The sequence below is a fragment of the Gavia stellata genome, chromosome 19, assembly GCF_030936135.1.
Source record: "Gavia stellata isolate bGavSte3 chromosome 19, bGavSte3.hap2, whole genome shotgun sequence".
In the NCBI taxonomy this organism is placed as follows: Eukaryota; Metazoa; Chordata; class Aves; order Gaviiformes; family Gaviidae; genus Gavia; species Gavia stellata.
This window is the reverse complement of record NC_082612.1, coordinates 8102686-8126270: the sequence shown is the minus strand read 5'-3', so window position 1 is coordinate 8126270 and position 23585 is coordinate 8102686. Positions and strand designations below refer to the sequence as shown.

At 38.9% G+C, this 23585-nt stretch overlaps 1 protein-coding gene across 1 annotated transcript in view; it reads left to right on the top strand.

The window, feature by feature from the left end:
• The window catches only part of ANKRD50 (ankyrin repeat domain containing 50), a 40302-nt gene extending 19025 nt beyond the window's left edge, over positions 1-21277 (top strand). Inside the window, exons 2-4 of the mRNA XM_009819631.2 lie at positions 4334-4563; positions 13165-16712; positions 19100-21277. Of these exons, the coding sequence (XP_009817933.1) occupies positions 4334-4563; positions 13165-16709 (3775 nt within the window). The 3' untranslated portion in view covers positions 16710-16712; positions 19100-21277. The remainder of the gene's footprint in view (positions 1-4333; positions 4564-13164; positions 16713-19099) is intronic.
• Positions 21278-23585: the final 2308 nt, after the last annotated feature.

The following is a 23585-nucleotide window of genomic DNA, read 5'->3' as shown; positions in this document are numbered from 1 at the left end:
TTTACAATCCTCAAGGAACTACTTCAATTCCAAGGAATTACACTCCTCATGGAGTGTGCAGCTATTTTGTGTTATTCTGTGTGATTGCCTACTGGCACTACCATTTCTTGTGGCTCAGAATAGTGGCATTAATACTGACTTGATTGTAAATATCACATATTAACTGTCTCACTGACAGTGAATATTGCTCTCCTTTTTGAAATGCAGATAGTCTTTAGGAAAGAAGATGTTCTGCGGGGATCTCGGCAGGGAGCGGCTGGTGAACTCAAGCAGGAGAATGGCAACTTCCTAACATTTTAGAACTCCCAAAACCAGAGTGGGGGAGACAGATAAGCTGAAGTAGAGCATAAGGGTAACCTTACCTGACAGCAATAAACATCACTCAGAGCACTTAGCACCATTTTTAAAAGTACATTTGGGATGTTTGCCGTAACTTTTCTTGTCCTCATGTCCTGTAGTGGTGTGTTTTAACTTGCAGCACTGCCAGTGAGGGATCGTCAGTAGTGAACGCTAGCAGCTGGATCGAGACAAGGGAGCCCTTTAAGGGTTAAGCTGTGCTCATGCTGTAACAGGCATCAAACAATTTACGTGGGGACATAACTGAATTTCCTATACACCCGAGACAATCAGATATGAGGAAGACATCCATAAGAAACTAGGATTTATAACTTTTGCTCCTAGAACCACTCATTAATTGTTATTTGGCATGTGCGTGTTTGCCTTTTTCTTTTTTTTTTTTTTTAGCAAGTATGTGCATTCCACTGTGACTCTCTTTTCAGCCTTTGTGGACAACGCCGCTGTCTTCCTACTTTGTTCTGTTGTGTCTTGGTATTTTTGTGGCTCCAATCTAAAAATCTCAAGGATAATCATAAGCAGAACTTCAGCATAGCCTGTAAATATTCCTTCCATATGTGGAAAATCATGTTTGCATGGGTTCAGTCAACTCAGTAGCAATCCTGAAGAATTCTGTGGGATGGTTCATTGTTCTGAGGACTCCTTATTTGCTAGAGAGCATGTAAAACATCTTTGCTCTGCATAAATAAGTCATTACATTTCATTGCCATTAAAATGAATCCCACCATTTAAAATACCTAACTGTGCTGTTTTCTCTAGAGATTGTGTATTTTTACAGACTAATTTCGTTGTTTTAAGTCACGATTTCTATTTCAGAAGTTTTCTGTAAGGATAACCACTTTTATATCTGTATTGAATATAAAAGTTACAAAGATAAAGCTGTTATCCTTTCAGAAGGTAAAGAAAATCAACTTCTAATCTTCTGAGAGGCACTCTGCAAATTAGGCAATCTGTTACAACAATCTGTAGATGAATCACTGTTTACGGAAGTACTTTAAGACATTGTTAATTCCGTGTTGATTTATGTAATTTTCCTATGCAAGCAAGAAATTGTAGGGGAGTGGAATTACTAAGTCACATTATGGAGGTAAACATGACGTGACTTCTGGCAAATTAGCACAGCACTTACCGTCTCTGAAAAGTTTCACTATTATGTTTCTTGGCATCTACTCTGAACTCAAGAGATAGAAAATGTCTAGGAAGAACAGAAGTTTATCGAATGGTTTCTAAGGGGACTTTAAGAGAAAGCCTTATCAATGTCTTGTCCATGCCACACTTTTAATAATATTGCTGTAAGCTGGGAGAAGTCATTGGGCCTCGTTTCTTATACGCACTTATAGATATGTATACGTGTGTATCTTTTTCCTAGGGGAATTTCAGTTATGTTAAGATTCAGAAATACAAGTATTGTGAAGTGTTAAAAAGCGGGGCACAGGGAGACGAGGGTCTGTGGAATAGCTTTTTATGAAGCACCGTCAATATCCTAGCACTCTTCTGCCTGGAAAGAAATGGCCTGGGGAAGCTGATAAAGTCAGAAGATTACAGATGACGTGTCCATTCCAGCACAGAAGCGAAAGGGTATCGAATGAAACACGGATGTTTTGGGTTTAAAACTACAAAAGGGAAGTTATTTTTTTTCACACAGTGTGTAACTGAGCTGCAGAAGACCTTACTGCGGGATGTTGTGGATGCCGGAGGCTTAAATCGGTTCGTAGAAGACTTGGACAAACCTGTGGAAGTGTGGTCAGTTAAGGGATGTTAAATGCAAAGACTGACTCTCCGGTTCAGAAGGTCCCTGGAAGCACTGTTTGCTGCGGTCCCTGAGAGTTCTGGGAAAATGTGGTGTGGTGCTTGCCCGGTGCTTACATTACTCCTTAGACGTCTGCTCTCAGCCCTGTTTGGAGGCAGGGCGAACCTTCTGGTTTGACCTACTACAGCCAACTGCTACGTACCGCAGGAATTAAGCAGAATGATTTGGGACTCTTTCCCAGACATGACAGTTAGCTTTTCTTGGTGGTATTCCCAACAGGTAAATACTGACCCAAGAATGTTGTCGGATGCTCCTAAGATATTTTGCAGGCATTTTGTTAGGGTCATACGGATTTTTAAGTGAGATTTTAATTTAAGATACCATTACCATTTCTTCATATCTCATAGTACCATTCATACTCGAAAAGTAATTTCATCTAGAGAACTATGTGAAAAGAAAATTGGTTTCAACAGAAAAAGGAATGTTGCAGGGAGAATGCCTGGACATAAATAGCTGAGGGGGCAAGGCAGCATTCTGGTGGGGGAAGGGGTGGAAAATGTGGTCACTTCCAACTGCCTCCTTTCGTTGTGGGATTGGCATCACTTAGGAAAGTAATTTTAACCTCATGGCTACTTTTAATTTCCTGTTCCGTAAATTGGTAGCTGCTGGACTTCCCAGCTTAGTGAACTTCGTGAGTTTTAGTTGTACTTCAGGCATCTGCTGAAAGAGTAACTAGCTGTAGAAGCACCAAGGAATTCCGAGTCGTCTTGTGCATCTGAAAAAAAAAAAAAGGGGCCGGGGGCAGTGTTAGAGGTTTAAAATCCATTTAATACTGAATATTTTCAGAACGTAAGTATTTTGGACTTTTTATACCTTTGGGGAAATTTCTCCAAATGTGATCCCCTAGTCTGCTCCGCTGGATTCTACTGTTGCTGTCAGACATGAAAGGTGTGCCGCTTTCTTTCCATTTTGCACTTTCCTGAGTCAGAAAGCCAGAAAATAACACGCATTCCACTAACAGTGCTTATGAATCATTTCTGAAGTGGGTTGCGTTCTTCCATTAATAGGCGAGATTTGCCTATATTCCAATTTAAATGCTTGGCAGGTAATAATGTGCTGACCAAAGTCTTCTGAAGATAAATTTGTTCAGTAAAACAAATGAAAAAAGATTATAATGCTCTTGAGTACACCAAAAAATATTTATGACGTGCATGCCTTCTGGACACATGCAGATAACAAATCTACAAAAGAGAGTAAACTGTTAGATATATATTTTTCTCACCTCATTTCATTTTCTGAATCTTTTTACTATAAAGTCAAAGTTTACTTGCCAAATGTATTTAAAGATAACTTAGACAGTGAAACTTATGGGCCTAAACCATTATGAAGTTTCCCAAAAAATAGTAGCGCAGGGTGGAAATAATGGATAGATGCATGACAGTTATGTAGTAGCTATGTAAAGATACGTGTCAGTGCAGAGAGGAGTACCATTAAGGGTGGCAACACTACATGCAAATTTGAGATCTCTAGCTGCGCAATCAGATGCGTTGGTATAGATGGTAGCATCCTGAGGATGCAGATAATCCTTTTCCAGTAATAGGAACTTGGCAACTTCAATATAAATAAAAACTAATACATCAAAGTCACTGCTAAATGCCTCAGTCTGCTACGAAATTAATTTGCATTTCATTTGTGAAGGTGTGGTTCTTTGTAAAACTGTTAGTCATTCAGACTTGAACTTTTTGAGTTCATATCTCATGTGTCTTTTATTTAGACTTCTGTTTCATGGCCAACTATTGTTCGTTATTAGTTTCTGATAAGCAATAATAACAACTTTGGCAGGGCCAACAGTAACGAAGTTCTTTAAACTTTAGGCCAAGTAGCTTCTTTTTTAGTGAGGCAACATTTTTCCAAGTCTTCTAATGAGCCTTGAACAACATTACATCGTTTTAAAGTATTGTTATAAATTGTAAGTTCATTAAACAGCAGTATTGCCTAAGCAAGAATTGCATCACTGGCTGGTCAAACTGTCTCTATTTCTGTTAGTTCAGTCTACCCCAGTATTTTCTGTGGTAACTATTTGAAAAGATTCCTTAGGCTGTTTAAAAAATAACTTGGTGTTTTAAGTTGATCATAGCTTCAACTTGAATAACTATATGACAGTCAATGTGTTGTTACATGCGCTTAAAATACTGATTTTTTTGTTTGTTTGTTTCATATTCCTTACAGGTGCATTCTGCTCCCTCTCTTGGGAATGAAGCCCCCTCAGCAGAGCCTCTTCCTGCTCGTAGATTCAGTTGATGAGGGCTGTAACGTTTCCGAGGGTGAACAGACTTCTACAAGTTTATCTGGAACAATAGCGGAGCTTTTAGCTGGCCACTTTGAGTTCTTCCCTCCCTGGCTGCTCCTCCTGTGTTCTGCCCGCAAGCAGAGTAAAGCTGTTACAAAAATGTTTACAGGTGAGTACAGAGCATAGGAAGTGTTTGTTACCTGCGCCGATGAGTAGGTCATAGTATTTACAAGACCCTCAGTGATGGTTGAAAGCAGTGATGTGTGCTTAGTTCTAAAAAATGACAATCACAAAAACGGTCATTCTAAAGAACACGCATGCCAATTTACTGAGAACTATAGAAAGCTTAAATCGGCCAAGTAGTTTAGAGGTAAATTATATCTTTGCAATACATCTGCAAAGAATATGGCTGCTTTGAGTGTTCCTCTTGCTTTGCTAGTTTTAAAAAGCTTTGAAACAGTGTAGGTGATGTGTAAGTACATAAGTATGCCGGCTGCATACACCCATTCCTTAAAACCTCAAAAGATTTTTTTTTTTCATCTCCCATTAAAATCTCTCCCCTTATTTTCCAAAAGCAGGGAATAACCTTTGAAGGTGGAACTTGAGAGGGGAACATTGTAGGTGTCGATTCTTGGACTATACTTTTGGCAAAGGTTGCACAGTAAAAAAATTCTTTACAGCTTCTTCATCCAGGCTTTACTGTGTCATGAGAACATTTCTTCACTATAATGACATTGTTACTGGAAGTTCTCTGAAATTTAATAAAGGGCAATATCTAGACTGGATTCCGGGCCTATGTATAAAGCCTGTGTGTATTAAGGCAACAATTAGGACAAAAACGTGATTATAGAACGTAGACCCATAGGCTTGCTCGTTTCCACAGTGGCAAAAGGTCAATGGGATAATTGCATTTTGGAACGAAGTACTGTATTAATCAGTGGCAGACGTGAACGTTGGTATTTGGGAGGATGTGAGAACTGAAGGAAACTTTGGGGTAGCTTCACAGGGCTCCTTTGGACATTTGTATGGGAATAGTTTTGTCAAAGCTTGGCTGATTAGATACGTTGTCATTGCCAAAGAAACAGACAAAACTTTTTTCAGAGCAGTTTTATTTCCTTTCCATTGAATCATGTAATGTTTCAGACTAGTCCTAAAAAATTGCTGTTGTCTTCTAAGTATGTTTCCAGATGGAATTCCTGACAGGAAAAATCAGCAGAACTAATGGATATGCCTTTAAAATAAATTTAGTTTAAATGAGTTAATTTCTCATTTCCACAGAGAATGACTTGATGAATAGCATAAAGGAAGTTGGCTTGTGATCTTATAATCCCATCTTCACTATGGAAAAGGTACAGCAAAGAAAGAATGAATCCCAAAATAGTTGGACACAAATTGAGAAGAAATTTTAGGGTCTATTTGGAGGAAGTGGTGGTTTTTTCCACTATGAAAGAAAACTGTGATGTTACAGCCAATGTGACGGTTGCCCGTTTAATACACTGTTGGATGATTTTACTTTTTACAGCCAATATTTAGTTTGTGAAAGGTATAGTGAGGATGTGAGGAGCACGGCTGAAGCTTCTGTTAACTTCAGATACATTGCAGCTTTGTGTTGTAAAACTTGAGATAACGGTTGTTTCTTTTCTGGCTCTAGCCTGAAAAGGATAGACTGTCGTTAACGCTTCTACTGGGGCAAACTCTCCTCCTTTGTGGTATTTGAGTGTTTACTTTTAGCTGAGCCAGTTTATAAAGCTATTCTGTTGGTGGGTAGGCAGAATTCAAGATTAAGGATGGGTATTTTTTGCACTCATGACTGAAGAAATAAATGGTGTATAATGTGTGCTGCACTCTGGGACACTATTGTACTGAATTTCTAATACTTCCAATTTCCCAGCAAGTAGATGTTTGCAACTGTAACGATAATACAATCACTGTACATTTTCTTCAGATGTGTTTCTTTAATTGGGAACCAAAAAAACTGAGTTTCACTGTAACTTAGTAAGATAGATTGGAATCCTTTTAGGATTATTTTAGGAAAATGTGTCCCATCTGTAGTTTTTTCTGCTAAAAATTTCAGAGTATGATATGAAATGTATGCTAACCAATATTAATTTGTTTACAATCTGTTTATATCAATTTTCACTGAAATTTTTCATACAATGAAAACTTCCTCCAGAAATCTGCTGAAATGAGAGCTAAACCTATTTGTCAGAAAGTGTTCTCAGAGACTGGGATCAGGATTGCTGCAGTGGCCTGGTCCTGATGATGCTCTTTTTGGGTGTCCAGCACAGATGAGAGCTCTGCAAGCATCTCCCTAGCCAAAAATAGTGATGACGTGGAAGAAGGAGCCCAGTCTTTCCCATCCACTGTCATCTTGCCACTGCCGGTGGTGAATACATCATCCCTACCACTCTAAGAAAGAGAAAAGGAGGAAGGGTGTTTATTCTGGTCCTCTTTGTTCCTTCACTTTTGTTGGTGACTTATCTATGAAAGTTGGATAGTTGTGCCTGCATCTGCTGCAGCTTGTGTGCTGGGCCCTTCTGTGCTCCCAGATTCTGTAGTAGCACAATGTGCTACAGATTTTCCCCTTAGATTCTCAGCTTTCATTAATTAAAAAAAAAAAAAAAAAAAAGGTTTTGCCTCTTGTGGCTGCAGAGACAACCTCAAAAATATGAACCAAATGTAAAATGATGCCTGCATGAGTTTGCGGTCACCCTCCGCAGCGAGCAAAAGCCAGCCAACGGAGTAAAAAAGGAAGGGAACAGATAACGCGTGTCCTCCTGCCTGCTCTTGCATGTGCGCTGCCACCAACTGCCACGTCATGCCTGTTTGTTTTTCTTACAGATGTTTTCCCTAAATTTAACTATTCTCTGTCTTGCACCCATAATTATCCACATTATCTCCCACATCATCATTTGCTGTCATTTGACTACAAGTATGGACAATCCAGCAGCTACATTAAACACAGTCTTTCCAGTCTTTGTATTACAAGGAAACTTTTTCTAACATTCTATTTCTAAATAACTGAAAAAGCCCTCTAATCTGAAAGTGGCACAGAGCATACAATTTTTTTTAATGCTTCAGCTAATAGGCTAATAAAAATGCTGCTTCTAAAATGAGGCTCAATCTTGAAAGCATAGCAGTTGTTCTTACAAAACTAATTCCCTTTTTTAAAGATCCATCATATTAGTTTAAAAACTTTACGCTTTTTAAAATCAGGCAATTTTATTTAGATAAGTTTGAGTGAAAAGCAGAAACTTTCTTATTAACAGCATAAAGGTAAATAGACAAAAGTGCATGTGTACAAATGCTCTAATTATTGGTTTAATGAGGCTTTTTAACAGGCATTTACTTAATGTCTTCTTTTTTGCTACACACATAAATATCTGTTGCATCTGGCTCGATTATACCCCTCAATTAAACACGGATATTCTTCATCCAAAGAATTCTTTCTCATGCATGAGGCATGAGTGCACCAGTGTGGTACATCCCATGCAGATGTCACACCTCAGGGAGCCTACTTTCCATAAAGTAGATACTGGAAACTACAATAAAAAGAATCAAAAGTGGACGTGAAAGGACACAGTTTAGCCTCAGAGGCAGCTTAAACTCCATTCACCCACTTATGCATAGGCAAAAGCAGGCAATCTGTCGTTCATTTTTCACTCTTCTTTTATCTATCGTTCAGTTCCAGACAGCCAGATATTATTAAGAGCTCATATTTATCCAAACTTATTCTGTATTAGAAATCTTCTCATATTTCTGCTATTTGCTGCCTCTGGTCAGAATAGATGTGGAGGGTTGTTTTTCTTGTTGTAGCCTTTTGTAAAATTAAAAAACAAGCAAGCATGTGAAAACTTTAGAGAAATATAGTAAAAATGACAACCCAACTTCTCTGCACCCAGAAAACTCATACTGTTTGGTAATTGAAGCTACTCGGGGAGTCATATTGCTGAATCCCCAAATCAGATCAGTTGCCTGATTTGGAACTGAACCTTTTCTCATCAGCTGCCATTCCAGAAAATAAATGGCATGAGACCACTCCGGGAGAGATTGCTTCAAAAAAGGAAATCTAAGTTGTCCTCTAATTTTTCATTGTAGGTTGGCATTTATTTGGGTGGTTTCATGTTACTTTAAAGTATTTATGGGAGTTGGATTTTTACTCTAAGAGATAATTTTTATATATTTGTGTAGTTGTAAAATTTACTTCTATAATATTAAAGCTTTGAAAAAGTTTATTCATTGTTTTGGTTTGGGTTTTGGAAAAAAAAATATGTAGAAGGCTTGGGAGGTAAAGTGGGAGCTTTTAATTACTGTTCCCTTTCTTCTCATTACCACTCTTTTCTGATTATTACTTTGAAAACATGATACTGGGGAATTTCATATTTCCTAGTAAAAAGTTGTGTGTGAATTTTGAACTTGCTTGCTTTGTAATTAAAGATGGAAGACTAAATTGTTTTAAGTAGACTGTTATCTGTAAATCTAAGTAAATAAACTTCTGTGCAATGACACGGACCAGCGAGAGCAGCAGATTTCAGCCTCAGTGTCTCTTAGCACCTGGGGTAGATGCAGTAAAATTTGTAATGCATGGTATACTGCAAGTGCACTAAAAGCTAAGTGTGCTGCTTGAGTTCTCAGGTGCATTTTGCTCTGCTGGGTACGTTATTCTTTTTGAGCAGGTGTGCATAAATGGCCATAGAAATACCTAATGTAATATATGCTTAGATCAGTAGTGTAAATTATTAATGCCAAAACATTGCCATGTTTTTAATCATTTAGATTACTTTAAAGTTAACAGTTCAGTTAAATGAAATGTATTAACATGCATTTTAAACTTCTCTAATTTACTTATATAAATTTATTTAAAGATATGAAAGTAGAAGGATATTTTGAAGTATTTACTGGAACCTGCTAGTTAATAGCTTATTTTTTATTATTAAAGTTTGAAAAGGTTAAAATTCTGTAAAAGTATTTCTATAGCCAAGATACATTTTTTTTTTTCCCTTTGAATGACCCTAGATCTTGCCAAGAAATACATTTGGAACTGATTTGTTTACAGAACTGCCAGGAATTTAATAAATCAGGAAAATCCATATTGGAGCTCCCATTGGGTTGAAAGTGATGTGTTGTAAGAAAAATTTTAACAATGCAAAAAGCAGGGTCGTGGGACTGCAAGTTCTGTCTACTGCACTCCTGTTTTGCTGAGCTTAAGTAGCTCATGGGAATGCATCTGAAACAAAATGAGCTTTCTCTTAATGTTTTGGTGCTTCTTGTCCATGAAAGTGACTTATTGTATCTGGTAGGCTTGAAAAGCAAGTTTGCAGGATCTTTGTTTGGAAATGTAAAATGACCTCATTTAGATAGATGTTTGGGAAAAAAAACATGGCTTTGTTTTCCTCCTTCAAGCTAGGAACAAGAATTTGAGATTTAAAAAAAAAAAATCTATAAGGCCTTTTTTTGAATTATTTGCTTATTATAGTATGGCGTGGTGCAGTGGTTAAAATTAACAACCTATTTCTGTTCAAAAGTCTGTTCCAGTGGCAGTTTGTTAATCCCAGCCCTTAAAGAGCATATCGTCCTTGGGATGCGTGAAGATCTGTATGAGTGTAGTGTGCTTCTTGCTATACAAACTTCTCTTCAGATGCTATATGTAGGGTCTCATTAACAAGGAATATTTGGAAATACTGCAAAATAAAAGAAACCATTTTTAGCTTCCGTGAACATACAGCCAATCAAATACTTTAAATTACTGACTTCTGGAATACTCACTGCTCTGAAGTCTTCAGAAATTTATTTGCTTGGCTGAAGTGCTTAGACATTTGGTATGTCTCAGGTGAGTACGGAGGAGGGCAATATTTTTAACCCTAATATGGAACAAAGTAATGATACAGCCTCATTTAAAGGCGAGGGGGAAACCCCAAACATACAAACCCTTCTTTTTTTACATTTTTTGGAGGGCTTGGGGTTTTTTATCACATCCAAAACGATTTTGTTCACTTTCCCACCCATTTTGGGAAGCAAAATGAAAATTGGTATTCAAAGAACACTGCAAGGTAAGCAAGAGTCTTTTGCTTTTGAAGCACACATAGAGGGACTGAGGTGCTTAAACAGTTATCACTCTGCAAGTTTTCATGTGAAGGCTGGGAGTCGAGGGAGGTGAAGTGTAGTCGTTAATCGGCACTGACCGTTAGCTGAAATCTCAGGATTACTGTCATGTGAGTCAGTCAGGGGTTTTCTCATTGCGGGGAAGGAAATCAACTATTGTAAAAACTGAAAAAACACTTGAGTAATTTAAAAATACAAATAACTTAGATAGGCAGATATGTATTGGAAGGAAGGATGTGGACATGGGATTAATGTCAGAGATTGGGGATGTTGTGAACAGAGTCGCTTACGACTAAGCACACTGAGGACGAGTTTGCAGAGCTCTGTACCTATTCTCATTGAGCCAAGTGACAGGTACAAATCTGACTAGGAGAAGCAGAGAGGTTCAAAGAACTGGAAGGTGAGTGAACGCAGTGGTTGCATTTGCTCTGAATTGAGCAAAACAGAGCTGCTCCCTGCACACGAGACAACCAAAGGGACACTTGTGTCTGATGGCAGCTCCATGTATGCATACGACTGTGAACGCGTGCACCAAGCAATGCCCTGTTTTGAATGCCTTTATCTTCACTTCTGTGTCTTCTGAAGGATCATAACCTAGAAACAGCCTTTCACTTCAAGTGAAAGCTTGGGATCTGCAGAATCACAGGGCACTGGCTATCCTTACTCAGTGAAGTTTCTTACTTGGCTTATGTACATGGATTACGGGCTTTACAAAGTTACATACATAGTACATCGATGAATTACGCCATTCTGCAGGTCAGGTTAGGACATTACTTGACGTTGTGACAAATTACGGTGGATAAAGATGGTTCTGTGTTTCTTTTGAGAGAAAAAAAAAAAAAAAATTGCCTCTGTGGAATGGAGAAGGATCTCCCCAAAATAATTGTTTTCTGCCTCCTGGCCTTCTCATTCAAAAATCTTCAAGTAGACAATCTGATTAGTGTAGCCTTAGCCTGAGAAGTGACTGTGCAGAAGCATCCTAGCCAGTGATTTTATTTTGGGGAGAAGCATGATTTTGTTTTAGGTATTCTGTTGTCCTGTTAGATTTGTAACGCTATCATAATTAATAAGGGAAGCAGAAATATCTTAGTAAAACCACCATAGTTTGCCTCTCAGTTCTAATGGGTTGTGTTTGTACAATGCTTATGTAGACTAAACAATTAACAGAGTGAGCTTGATGTGACATTCAAAACCTCTGCTGAAGACACGTGGGAGCAAAAAACAGCTCTCTTATCAGGCTGAATTTTCAGTCAGAACAAGCTCACAAATCGCAGTTTGATCCACAGAATATTTAAATACAATAAAAACATAGACCTGAAAGTAACATTCTTCAGAGTCTCACTTAAAATTATTTGCTCCATGGAGATAGGGCCAAGATTGCATCGAATGTGTTGCTCTATGGTTGCTTTTTCCTTCAATATAATTTGGAGGTTAGTAGCTGCTTTGGTTTGAAAAGCAAAGTTGGAGGGGGTTTCATGACTGGCTGAGCTGACTGTAAGGAAATGTGTGCAATCTGCTACGCTGGAGGAGGAGATTATAGCCTGTCCCTGGGGAAGTGAGGTACAGTTCTGGCCTAAAACACGGGAGTTTCAGCTGCTGCATCTGTGACCTCTGCGGTTTTCCCATAGCTTCCAGAAATGTAGTGTTCAAACATTGTAATATGTCGTTGATCAAAGAGGGTAGGTCTTCCTCAAATGCTTAACTTGGCACTACCAAAGCAAATATTTTAAGTGACAGAGGTAGCCCTGTAGTCCACACGTCTGTATCTTCATTCCACCTCGTTCTTGAGAGGCTTACGAGCACTGAGGTTGCCCTTGGGACTTCTTTGCACGTGCTGCTAAGAATAGCGTTCTTTGCTTTGGGCAGGGGTGTGTGTGCGTACGCGTGTAGGGAGGAGATTTACACAGTATGCATGTATGAAATAATTTCCCTTTCTCCTCTAAAGAATAAACAGGTGGGAAAAACAATGAGATCATACAACTGTGAGAAAACCTGTTTCCTTATACAGTGAGTCACCTACCAAAGAACTGGGGTGTTTATCTAAAACTCAGTTGTTACTTGAAAAAAATAGGTAGTTTTTAGTGCACAGAGGTGTAAAGATATTTAAAACTGTTTTTGAGTGTCTCTCCTATATCATAAAGGCTTTTAAAAGAAACTAAGGTGATCAAGTTAGTGATTTATTTATATTTCATCATGCATATGCACCAGGTGTAAATAACCTCTTCCATAATTATATTAATATAATAGTTGTCTTAATCTAAATAGCTGAAAATTATTTGGAATTCCATTGTTAACCACATTGGAGAAGGGATTATTCCTTTAACAGTATAATAATACTTAATAATCTTATTTTGGTTGCAGTTCTGGTGGTTTCACTTAGGTGTTTAGTATTGCCCAATGTAGACACACAATGCCTGATTCAAAGTGATTTTTAAAATTTTCTTCGTTAGTAGCATGTGTTTCTTCTTATAGTAGATGATGATAAAAATGTGTCTATTACCAAAGTTCTCTGCTATTACTATTAATTTACATTCACTGTGTGTACACACAAAATACATTATTGTGGGTGTTCCCTACCCAGAAATGTCTGTCTTTTTATTTATTTTTTTAACATTGAGTGAAGCAAAACTAGATCAGAAATAATAATAACTTTCTTCCCTTTTAATAGGTTTTCGAAAAATAAGTCTGGATGATCTACGAAAGGCTTATATTGTGAAAGATGTGCAACAATATATTCTGCATCGTTTAGATCAGGAAGAAGCACTGAGACAACATCTCACAAAAGAAACTGCAGAAATGCTGAATCAGCTTCACATCAAAAGCAGTGGGTGCTTTTTGTATCTGGAACGTGTCCTAGATGGAGTTGTGGAGAATTTTATCATGTTACGAGAGATCCGTGATATTCCAGGAACATTAAATGGCCTATACCTTTGGCTCTGTCAGAGACTTTTTGTGAGAAAACAATTTGCAAAGGTCCAGCCTATTCTTAATGTAATTCTTGCAGCCTGTAGGCCATTAACCACAACGGAATTGTATCATGCAGTGTGGACCAAAAATATGACATTGACCATGGAAGACTTTCAACGCAAATTGGATGTCCTGTCAAAAGTCCTTATTGATGGACTTGGAAATACAAAAATCTTGTTTCATTACAGTTTTGCAGAGTGGTTGCTAGATGTAAAGCACTGTACGCAGAAATACTTGTGTAACGCAGCAGAGGGGCACAGAATGCTGGCAATGAGTTACACTTGCCGAGCAAAGGATTTAACACCATTAGAGGCTCAGGAGTTTGCATTGCATCTAATTAATTCAAATTTACAGTTAGAGACTTCAGAGCTGGCTTTATGGATGATATGGAATGGCACACCTGTTAAAGACTCCTTGTCAACCTTAATTCCTAAAGAACAAGAAGTATTACAGCTACTGGTAAAAGCTGGTGCTCACGTCAACAGTGAAGATGACCGCACGTCTTGCATTGTTCGGCAGGCTCTGGAGAGAGAAGATTCCATTCGCACCTTGTTAGACAACGGAGCATCAGTAAACCAGTGCGATTCCAATGGGAGAACGCTCTTGGCCAATGCGGCGTACAGCGGCAACCTCGACGTCGTTAACTTACTGGTTTCAAGGGGAGCAGATTTAGAGATAGAAGATGCTCATGGGCAAACAGCACTTACCTTAGCTGCTCGGCAGGGACATACCAAGGTTGTCAATTGCTTGATCGGTTGTGGGGCTAACGTTAATCACACTGATCACGATGGCTGGACGGCATTGCGATCTGCAGCGTGGGGTGGGCACACAGAGGTGGTTTCTGCGCTCCTTTATGCTGGAGTCAAAGTGGACTGTGCAGATGCTGATAGTCGAACAGCGCTGAGAGCAGCAGCTTGGGGAGGACATGAAGATATTGTGCTGAATCTGCTTCAACATGGTGCTGAAGTTAATAAAGCTGATAATGAGGGCAGAACAGCTTTGATTGCAGCTGCATACATGGGACATAAAGAGATTGTGGAGCACCTGCTGGACCATGGTGCAGAGGTAAACCATGAGGATGTGGATGGAAGGACTGCGCTGTCTGTTGCTGCGCTTTGTGTACCAGCCAGTAAGGGACATGCCTCAGTGGTCAGTCTTCTAATTGACCGTGGTGCTGAAGTTGACCATTGCGATAAAGACGGCATGACTCCACTGCTGGTAGCTGCTTATGAAGGACATGTAGATGTTGTTGACCTACTTCTGGAAGGAGGAGCTGATGTTGATCACACAGACAACAATGGTCGTACGCCACTTCTGGCAGCAGCCTCCATGGGCCACGCTTCAGTTGTAAATACTCTCTTATTTTGGGGTGCAGCTGTTGATAGCATTGATAGTGAAGGCAGAACAGTTCTGAGCATAGCCTCTGCACAAGGCAACGTTGAAGTAGTACGGACTCTGCTGGACAGGGGGCTAGATGAAAATCATAGAGATGATGCGGGCTGGACACCTTTGCATATGGCAGCTTTTGAAGGTCACAGGTTGATCTGTGAAGCTCTTATAGAACAAGGTGCTAGAACAAATGAAATTGATAATGATGGCCGTATACCTTTCATATTAGCTGCACAAGAAGGTCACTATGATTGTGTGCAGATATTACTGGAAAATAAATCCAACGTTGATCAGAGAGGCTATGATGGGAGAAACGCTCTCCGGGTTGCTGCTTTAGAAGGTCACAGAGATATAGTTGAACTGCTGCTCAGCCATGGAGCAGATGTAAACTACAAAGACGCTGATGGCCGGCCAACACTTTATATCTTAGCATTAGAAAACCAGCTTACGATGGCTGAGTATTTTTTAGAAAATGGTGCAAACGTAGAAGCAAGTGATGCTGAAGGAAGAACAGCGCTCCATGTTTCCTGCTGGCAGGGCCATTTGGAGATGGTACAGGTGCTGATAACATACCATGCTGATGTGAATGCTGCAGATAATGAGAAGAGATCTGCTTTGCAGTCTGCTGCATGGCAAGGTCATGTGAAGGTAGTGCAGCTTCTCATTGAGCATGGAGCTCTGGTTGACCATACATGTAATCAAGGTGCTACTGGACTCTGTATTGCAGCCCAAGAAGGGCACATTGACGTTGTCCAGATATTACTGGAGCATGGTGCTGATCCAAATCATGCCGACCAGTTTGGACGCACTGCTATGCGTGTTGCAGCTAAAAATGGACACTCTCAGATTATTAAATTACTGGAAAAATATGGTGCATCTACTCTGAATGGTTGCACTCCATCTCCAGTCCACACAATGGAGCAAAAACCCTTACAGTCAGTCTCCTCTAAAATGCAGTCATTAACGATGAAGTCAAATAGTTCAGGGAGTACTGGCGGAGATATGCAGCCTAGTATGCGTGGCTTATCTAATGGGCCTGCTCATGCCTTCAGTTCTCCTTCAGAGTCGCCTGATTCTACGGTTGACCGTCAGAAGTCATCTTTATCAAATAATTCCCTGAAAAGTTCCAAAAATTCTTCTCTCCGCACCACGTCATCTACCGCGACTGCTCAGACAGTGCCCATTGATAGTTTCCACAGCCTGTCGTTCACAGAGCAAATACAGCAGCATTCCCTGCCACGCAGCAGAAGTAGGCAGTCGATTGTTTCTCCCTCTTCCACAACTCATTCCCTAAGTCAAAATCATAATTCACCAAGTAGTGAATTTGAATGGAGCCAAGTAAAACCTAGTTTGAAATCAGCTAAAGCTAACAAAGGGGGGAAAACGGACAACTCCAGCAAATCTGGGTCAGCTGGGAAAAAAATAAAACAAAGTAGTTCCTCCCAACCAAAAGTGTTGGAGTATGAAATGACTCAGTTTGATAAACGAGTACCTATTGCCAAATCTGGGACAAGCGTGCCACTGAAATCAATGCCGGCAGAGCCACAGTGCAAAATTTTGGTCCCGCCAGCTCAGCAAGAAGTTGGTCGATCTCCACAACAGTTCCTAATTCACCAACAGAGTGGAGAACAGAAGAAGAGAAACGGAATTATGACGAATCCAAATTACCATCTGCAGAGCAATCAGGTTTTTCTCGGTAGGGTTTCTGTCCCACGAACAGTGCAGGATAGAGGGCATCAGGAAGTACTGGAAGGCTATCCTCCCGCAGAGACAGAACTCAGCCTTAAGCAAGCCTTAAAACTTCAGATTGAAGGTAGCGACCCGAGTTTCAACTACAAGAAGGAAACACCATTATAAAAGGTAACCTGTCCAGTCACAACGGCAGCAAATGCGTGTATTTCGTCATGTGTACTTCATCATGTGCATTTTAAATACGCTAAAATTACATTTCATTGTAGTTTATCATCATAATTGCTGTCTTAATGAAAACCGTTAATGCTAAAATCTTAACCTCGCAAGTATTTGTTTTGCTGTTGTTTAAAAGCATCAGCTTTACAGGAATTGGATCACCATCATATCTTCTGTTGAACTCTGATTGCTCAAATCGTACCCCACTGTTTTTGTTATGTGACTGAATGAAACAGCAAGTTTCATCTAGCATTGATTTGGAATTTTCTTTTCAAACATAAGAACAGCAGGGTATTTTAATATGTGATGTTTTCAGATACAGTAATTATTTCATTATTTACAAAAATGCTTTTCCGGAAGCTTCTGAAGATTCTTGTAAGTTACAGGCAGCCACTTTACTTTTGTGAATTTGGATTTTAAATGGGAAATCTCAGTAGCATAATCACCTACAAATTAAAAAGTTGAAATAGTACACTAAAGCTTTGATTTTATATTTCTGTTACTGTGAAGGTAACCCTTCTATAAAAGAGATGGCATTCCTCTGAGCAAGATTAGAATCTATGTTATGGTACCAATTTTCTGACCATTCTGTAGTTCTTAATCAGTGGAGTTCATTTAGATTTCTCACTTTCTCTCCCATACTGAATTTTAAGCTGAAAAAGGGTTTTTATGTAGCTTTTTCAAACCTGAATTGGCAGTGAGTCAGCTATAATAGAACTATTTTTCTCCCTCCTCCTGATGAGGTTTATCTTTTTTAGGGTATTGGGAATGTGTTCATAATTAATATATTTCCTATTTGAATTTCAAAGAAGCAGCATCTTTATGAAATGTATGCACATCTCTTATTGCTTATTTGCTTATTTTTGAAAACATAGTTTCTGTTTGTGTAAGTGCTGATTTTTCACAGATCAGACTGCTGCTCCTTAAACAAGGATGTTCGTGCTAGCTGACTCACTTCTGCTGCAAGTCATCAAAGACCACAGGTTTCTAGGACAGTTGCAGGTGGTGCAGAATCCACAAATGGGAGGTTTTCAAAAACACATAGGCAGGGTTTTTCCCCAAAATGTCCTGAAAATGGATTTCCCTTTAATGGAATGCATCTCTCTGGATGTAGTTGAGGTCTGTTGAGAATTGCAGAGCGTTAGAATATTGAGCAGGACTCCAAGACGTTTCCTTGGGGTTGGCGTTTTGGTTAAATTAAAATATTTGAAACAATCCAGTGTTTCAAAAAGCTATATACTTGAGCCTGCATGTTTGTAAGATCCAAATATTAGCAAAGGGTCAGAAGAGCCGTGGGGCAGGCAGAAGTGAAGAGGTAGGACAACAGACACAGGCATAGAGAGGAATAAGCAGCTGAGAGAGAATGGGCCCCAAATCTTCCTAAAAAGTCAAAAGGACTTTAGATTCCCACAGTTCTACATCATGTCCAAACAGGATTTAAATTTGTTTGTAGGTTTTTTCCTCCTTCCGTAAAACATATTAAAATGTATAATTAAGAATTGTATTTCCTAGCTCTTCTGTACCTGCACCTGATGTTCAGTGCTTGCTTTCATGTTACACTTTATTGTAAATAAATTGTATGGTTCTGACCTAGGATGTATTGATTTGACCTGACCTGTCATCAAAAGACTAGTTTTGGTGAATTTTCGTCTTTGTTGATTTTCAAATATAAACAAAGCACGTAAAAAACCAAAAACAAACAAAAAAAAATTTGGAACATTCTACATATAATTTTAAAACTCAAATTGGGCGTTGCTTTATCTGGAACAAATAGTGCTTTACTGAAAATTCAGTGGTTTTTTTCTGTGAAGTACTTGTTTATGCAGGTAGTTAAGCATATGAGGTGATGGATGACTAAATGGTTCCTTTTGCTTTTTCTCTAACGATTTTTCATAGCTTCCTTTTAAATACGGATGTTTAAAACAGTTTTGTGGGGATTATGAATTGCTTGGCTCAGGCTATAATTTACCTCCTCTTTTGCCAAGTCTCGAGCACAAAAACAGTCATTTCCCTGACCAGTGAATAAATTGGTCACCTGTGGAGAATCACATCAGGAATACTGCACGGGAGCACCTGAGGAACGGCTTTCCTTCCCCGGCTGCCGCTTCCGAGCTCTGTTGGGGAAGCTCTCCTGCTGTGGGGACCTTGTAGCTGCTTTGGATGGTGGAGAGCACAGGGAATCAATCACGGGATTTGAGTTAGGCAGGAAATACTTTTCATCATTGGTATGTTGTTGTGTGCTTTTAACTTTAATTAGAAATGATGCAGCTCTCTTTCTGACAACACTGTTCATATTACAGAGTATCTCAAAATTTAATGTTTCTATTTTGTGCTTTTAGGCCAATTCCATGATGCTATGAACAGAAGCGCTTCTGCTCCGAATGATTTATCAGCTGGCTGGGATGAAAGCATACAATGCTTGTTTAGTCCACCTAGAAATTCAAGAATGTGATTACTCCAGTACAGTTACCTTAATTACTGTAACGTGCCTACATTTTCAGGCTGCCTTCTCAGTATAACCCTCTGTGCTTCAAAAATTTATTTTGTGTACTTTGATTTTAATACACAGAATGAGCACTTTTTTAATTGCAGAAAGATAGATGCTGTATTTCCCTGACAACAGCTGAAAATGCTAAGAACAAGGAATTCTGATTTCCTATTCCAGAACGCTTGGTAGAGGTGCATGTGCCACAGTGAACCCTGTATGGAAAGGCAGTGCTTTTTGTATTTATTTTCCTGTGGCTAAAGAAAATAAGCAAACAGTTTGTCACATTTGCATTGTTGTAATGTATGGTCGGTTCCCTGTGTATTTCAAAAAGTTCTCTCCCGAAATACAAGTCTTGTAACAGTATTTTATAAATACTGTACTTGTGTGTTCTGTCTGTGGAATAGCTGTTCAGTGGTAGCAAAGGAGACGGACTGCAACCATCTGCAGCATCTTTGGGATTTTTAAGAGACAAAATCCACTGTCTGGTACCGCAGCACCAAATCCGGATGGCAGGCTGTGACCACTGAAAGCAATAGGCAAATTTGCTCTTGGACACTTGATCTTAAATAGCCTCCGTTATTGTTATGGTAATGAGGTAACTGAATATGGATATGTTTTAGGTGCTAAAGTAAAAGGTCTGATCCTGCTTTCATGTATATCTTTATGTGTTAGAAACAGCTCTTTCTTTTTCCAAGGTAAAGGACTGTATTGAGAATGTCAGTAAAACAAACCATGGAAAATACAGACACTTTGCTAATGAGGCTGAGAGAATATACAGTGAGAGTACAGTGGCAAAGCAAATGGTTAGTAATACCGTTGTCTGGGGAGTAGAGAGATTACCGAGTTAACTCTGTCCTGAGACAATAACTCTTTAAAGCACAAACTCGTATGAATGTGGTTACTGCTTCAGATGGATTAGGTAGAGCCAGCGTGAGTATCTCTGTACCTGGAGCACGGTTTATCAGCGGTCTGGATAGTCCGTCTACAGGTCATGGGAAGCTGGTTCCCCACTCTCACAGCAGAAGAATTTTACTTGTAAGAAAGAGAGCAAAATCAAGGCCATTGTTGTGAAAGTGAAGAGTACGAATTTTTCCTTTGAATGTGCACATCTTACTTGCACAGCTCTGCGAGTGATAAAATGAAACGAGTGAGTTATTTTCTCCTAAAAATGCAAGCTATATTCTACTATTCACCATTACACAGCCTTGCTTTTTAGAAAATAAGCCTATTTTTGTATGTGAGTATTTCTTCTAAAGGCTTGGGATTCATCTTTTTCATACTCTAATTCTGATCATTCCACAAATAAGATGATAGAAAGCTGAGGTTATTTTTCATAGAGGATTAAGTAGATGTGTGGCTATCCTTAAACTTGGATAAATGGCCCCTGGATGTATATGTAGTGCATATTCTGAGGCACTAAAGGGCTCCATGTCTTGTTATTATGATTAACAATCATCAGAACATTTTTTTTTAATATCTTGCACCTCCATTCTTGTTTGCTTGTTACTAAATGTAAAAAGAACCTTTTATAGTCAGGCATTCAGCATATAGTGAAATTAGATGTTAAAAGTTGACACACGGCAATATTGATTATTCTGAATGTTTCATGTATTGAATTTCTTGTCCCTGTGGGACAATTATAAAATAAACATAACAGGAGTCTGGCAGAATGGCCTTAAGAGGGTTAGTGGCTCAGTAAAGAGAGAGTACCAAAATGTTCTCAGCAAACTTGTTCCGAACCTCAAGTACAGTACATTTGCAATACTGTGCAAGAATACAACTTCTCTTACTTATTAGATGTATGTTTTATTCTGTAGAAAGGGATCCCTGAATGCCGACATTTTTCTACTGACCTTGACTGTCATTGGGATTATATTTATTTAATTTTATTGTGTTGTTATTAATTGCACCTTGTGGACAGAGGACGTAAAAATATGGCCAGTTTCACAAGGGGCCACAACTTAGAGATAGCCTGATGGTTTTTGTGTGAATAATATTTACATTTGAAACAGTTGGTGGGGAAACCTCAAATCAGAAAGTAGACCTGTTGAAAATGTTTTCAGAATGACAGTTCTTACAGGTTTTGAGTATCACTTTGGAACTGAGCGTGAATTGCTTTAAAACATCTACTTTCTCAGAAGGTCCATGGGATTCCACGTTGCTGTTGCGTGTGATTTTTTTCACGTCATCATTTGTGAGGGCTTTGCGTACAAAGGAAAGTTGCTGTTCCCCCCGTTGTTCGCTCTGTTCTGCTCTGCTCTGTCACATCTGTATGGTCAAGGGGAGGTGAGCGGAGCTGCACAGCTGTGACTCAGCACAGTTTCTTCTGGCAATGTAACAGTTCTCGCAACCTATAAAACCTGAATCCTGTTTCTCTTCATCCCATTTCACTGGTCCTTCCAAGGTCATCTCCACAAAACGTCTAGAATTCTTGATGGCAGCACTAGGGAAAAGACTGTTTTGTGGACACTGATTATCAATACTGTATGCATGTGGAAAAACTCTTCTGAAGAGAAATGCGTTAAGAGATACAGAGGCACAATTGATGCATTTTTGTCTTCTCTGTGATCAGTATTGAAACCATTACCGTTTACTGAAAAATAAAAAGGTATTTTCCCTCATCAGTTACTCTGCTATGCAAATGTCTGTTATGCTTAATATTCCCCATCTGAACTCCTCAGTTAACTTGGTTTGCAGATAGACTGTTTTTCCTGGAGTGGGTTGTAAATAGCCTTTAATGTACATTGAATGAATTTCACATTGTAAAATTTTTATTTTATTCCTTGTATTATATTAAGCGAAAATCCCTGTGTATATGAAAGTGCATAATAAATATATTTGCTTTTCAGCAGACATCCAACTCTTTTAATTTTACTACCTCGTTTCCTGGGACATCTCAGGAAAAGGTTATTAATCTTGATTAACATTTGTGTAGTACTTAGTGAAACACGATGTATGTGTCCAGTAGGCAGTCTGGGCTAGCAACACTCAGACCCCGAAGTTAATTCCTATGACCCTGTTTATCACTCAACTGACCTTTTTCACATCAGTCTGAGTCAACCCTAAGCATTTGCAGGAGAAAATTCGCTGCATGTTCTTTTGGTTAAAATGACCATTACCTACCATATATACCAGGGGGGACAATAAATTCAATATTTCAGTTGCTGTAAGTTCTTCACCACTTCAAATGGTATTTGTTAATAATCTCTTTGATCAGTGTTTCTCTGTAGCATTTTCAGTTTAAGCAAAAGCTCACTTGCTGATGGTGGTTACTCTTTTTTCTTGAACTTGTTATTAAAGTAGGAGAGAGAAGTTTTTCCAGTCATTGCAATAATCCCGTTTGCCCCTGTGATCTTGTCTCACTTCTGCTTTAGATTATATACCCATCTTGATTTTTCTGCAGAGAGTTGTTGAGCATGAAGGAAGAGGTTGGCTGTGCCTTCTGCAAATGATGGTTTGGGCTTGCCTCCACGTGTTCTGGTTCGCGCTGCTTCCAGCTGTTGGTGCTCGTGGGTCGACTGATTTCTAAAACTAGGAGAATGACAGACAAAATTGTCAGTAACTGTTGACTTGTTTTCTGTTTATTTCTGTGGTTTCTCACAATAATTATTGACCCTCTTTGTTAAATTCTTTGTCTGAAATAACAAAGTATGAGATGGTATTAGTTCAGTGGCTATTTTTCATTGAGGCAAAGAATAATTTTCACTGAATTAATCTTTGAGTAAGTTATATTACGTTCCGGAGACAGACATTTTCTTCAGATAATCACTGTAATAATATTTAAATAAAATTATTCAACACCTGTTTTTAATCTCTTATTCTATGGAATATAAACAATCACGTTGAATAATGCTCACATCTTCTGTGAGATCTTTGCAACAATTTGGCATGTGTATTACACGTATTTTCCAAAAGAAAGCTGGGACTGGTTGGCACAGTGAACTAAAGCTTTTCAGTTGGAGGCCCTTTGAGAGACAGCAATGAGAATTTGGCATTGATCTAAATCCTAATCATTTTGTGCTACAAACAGTCACAGAAATAGGGTATGGGACTGAGAAATCTCCTTGGCAAATCATTTTATTAAAGAAGTCTCCAAATTTATATATAGGTGGTATAAACAAATTGACCTTTAGAATGAAAATCTAATTTGCTGGTGTCCCAGAAAGACCTACTGTTCTCACTTTTATTCTTTTAAGTTTGTATTAGACCAGCCAAGTCACAGAACTACAATTACAGGCAGATTTTAAGCTAGAGAACAGGAACTTCTAATGGGCTCCTGTGATAAAATCTTGCACTTTCAGGAATTTAGTTTGTGTCCTGTAACCATTTCTGATGGA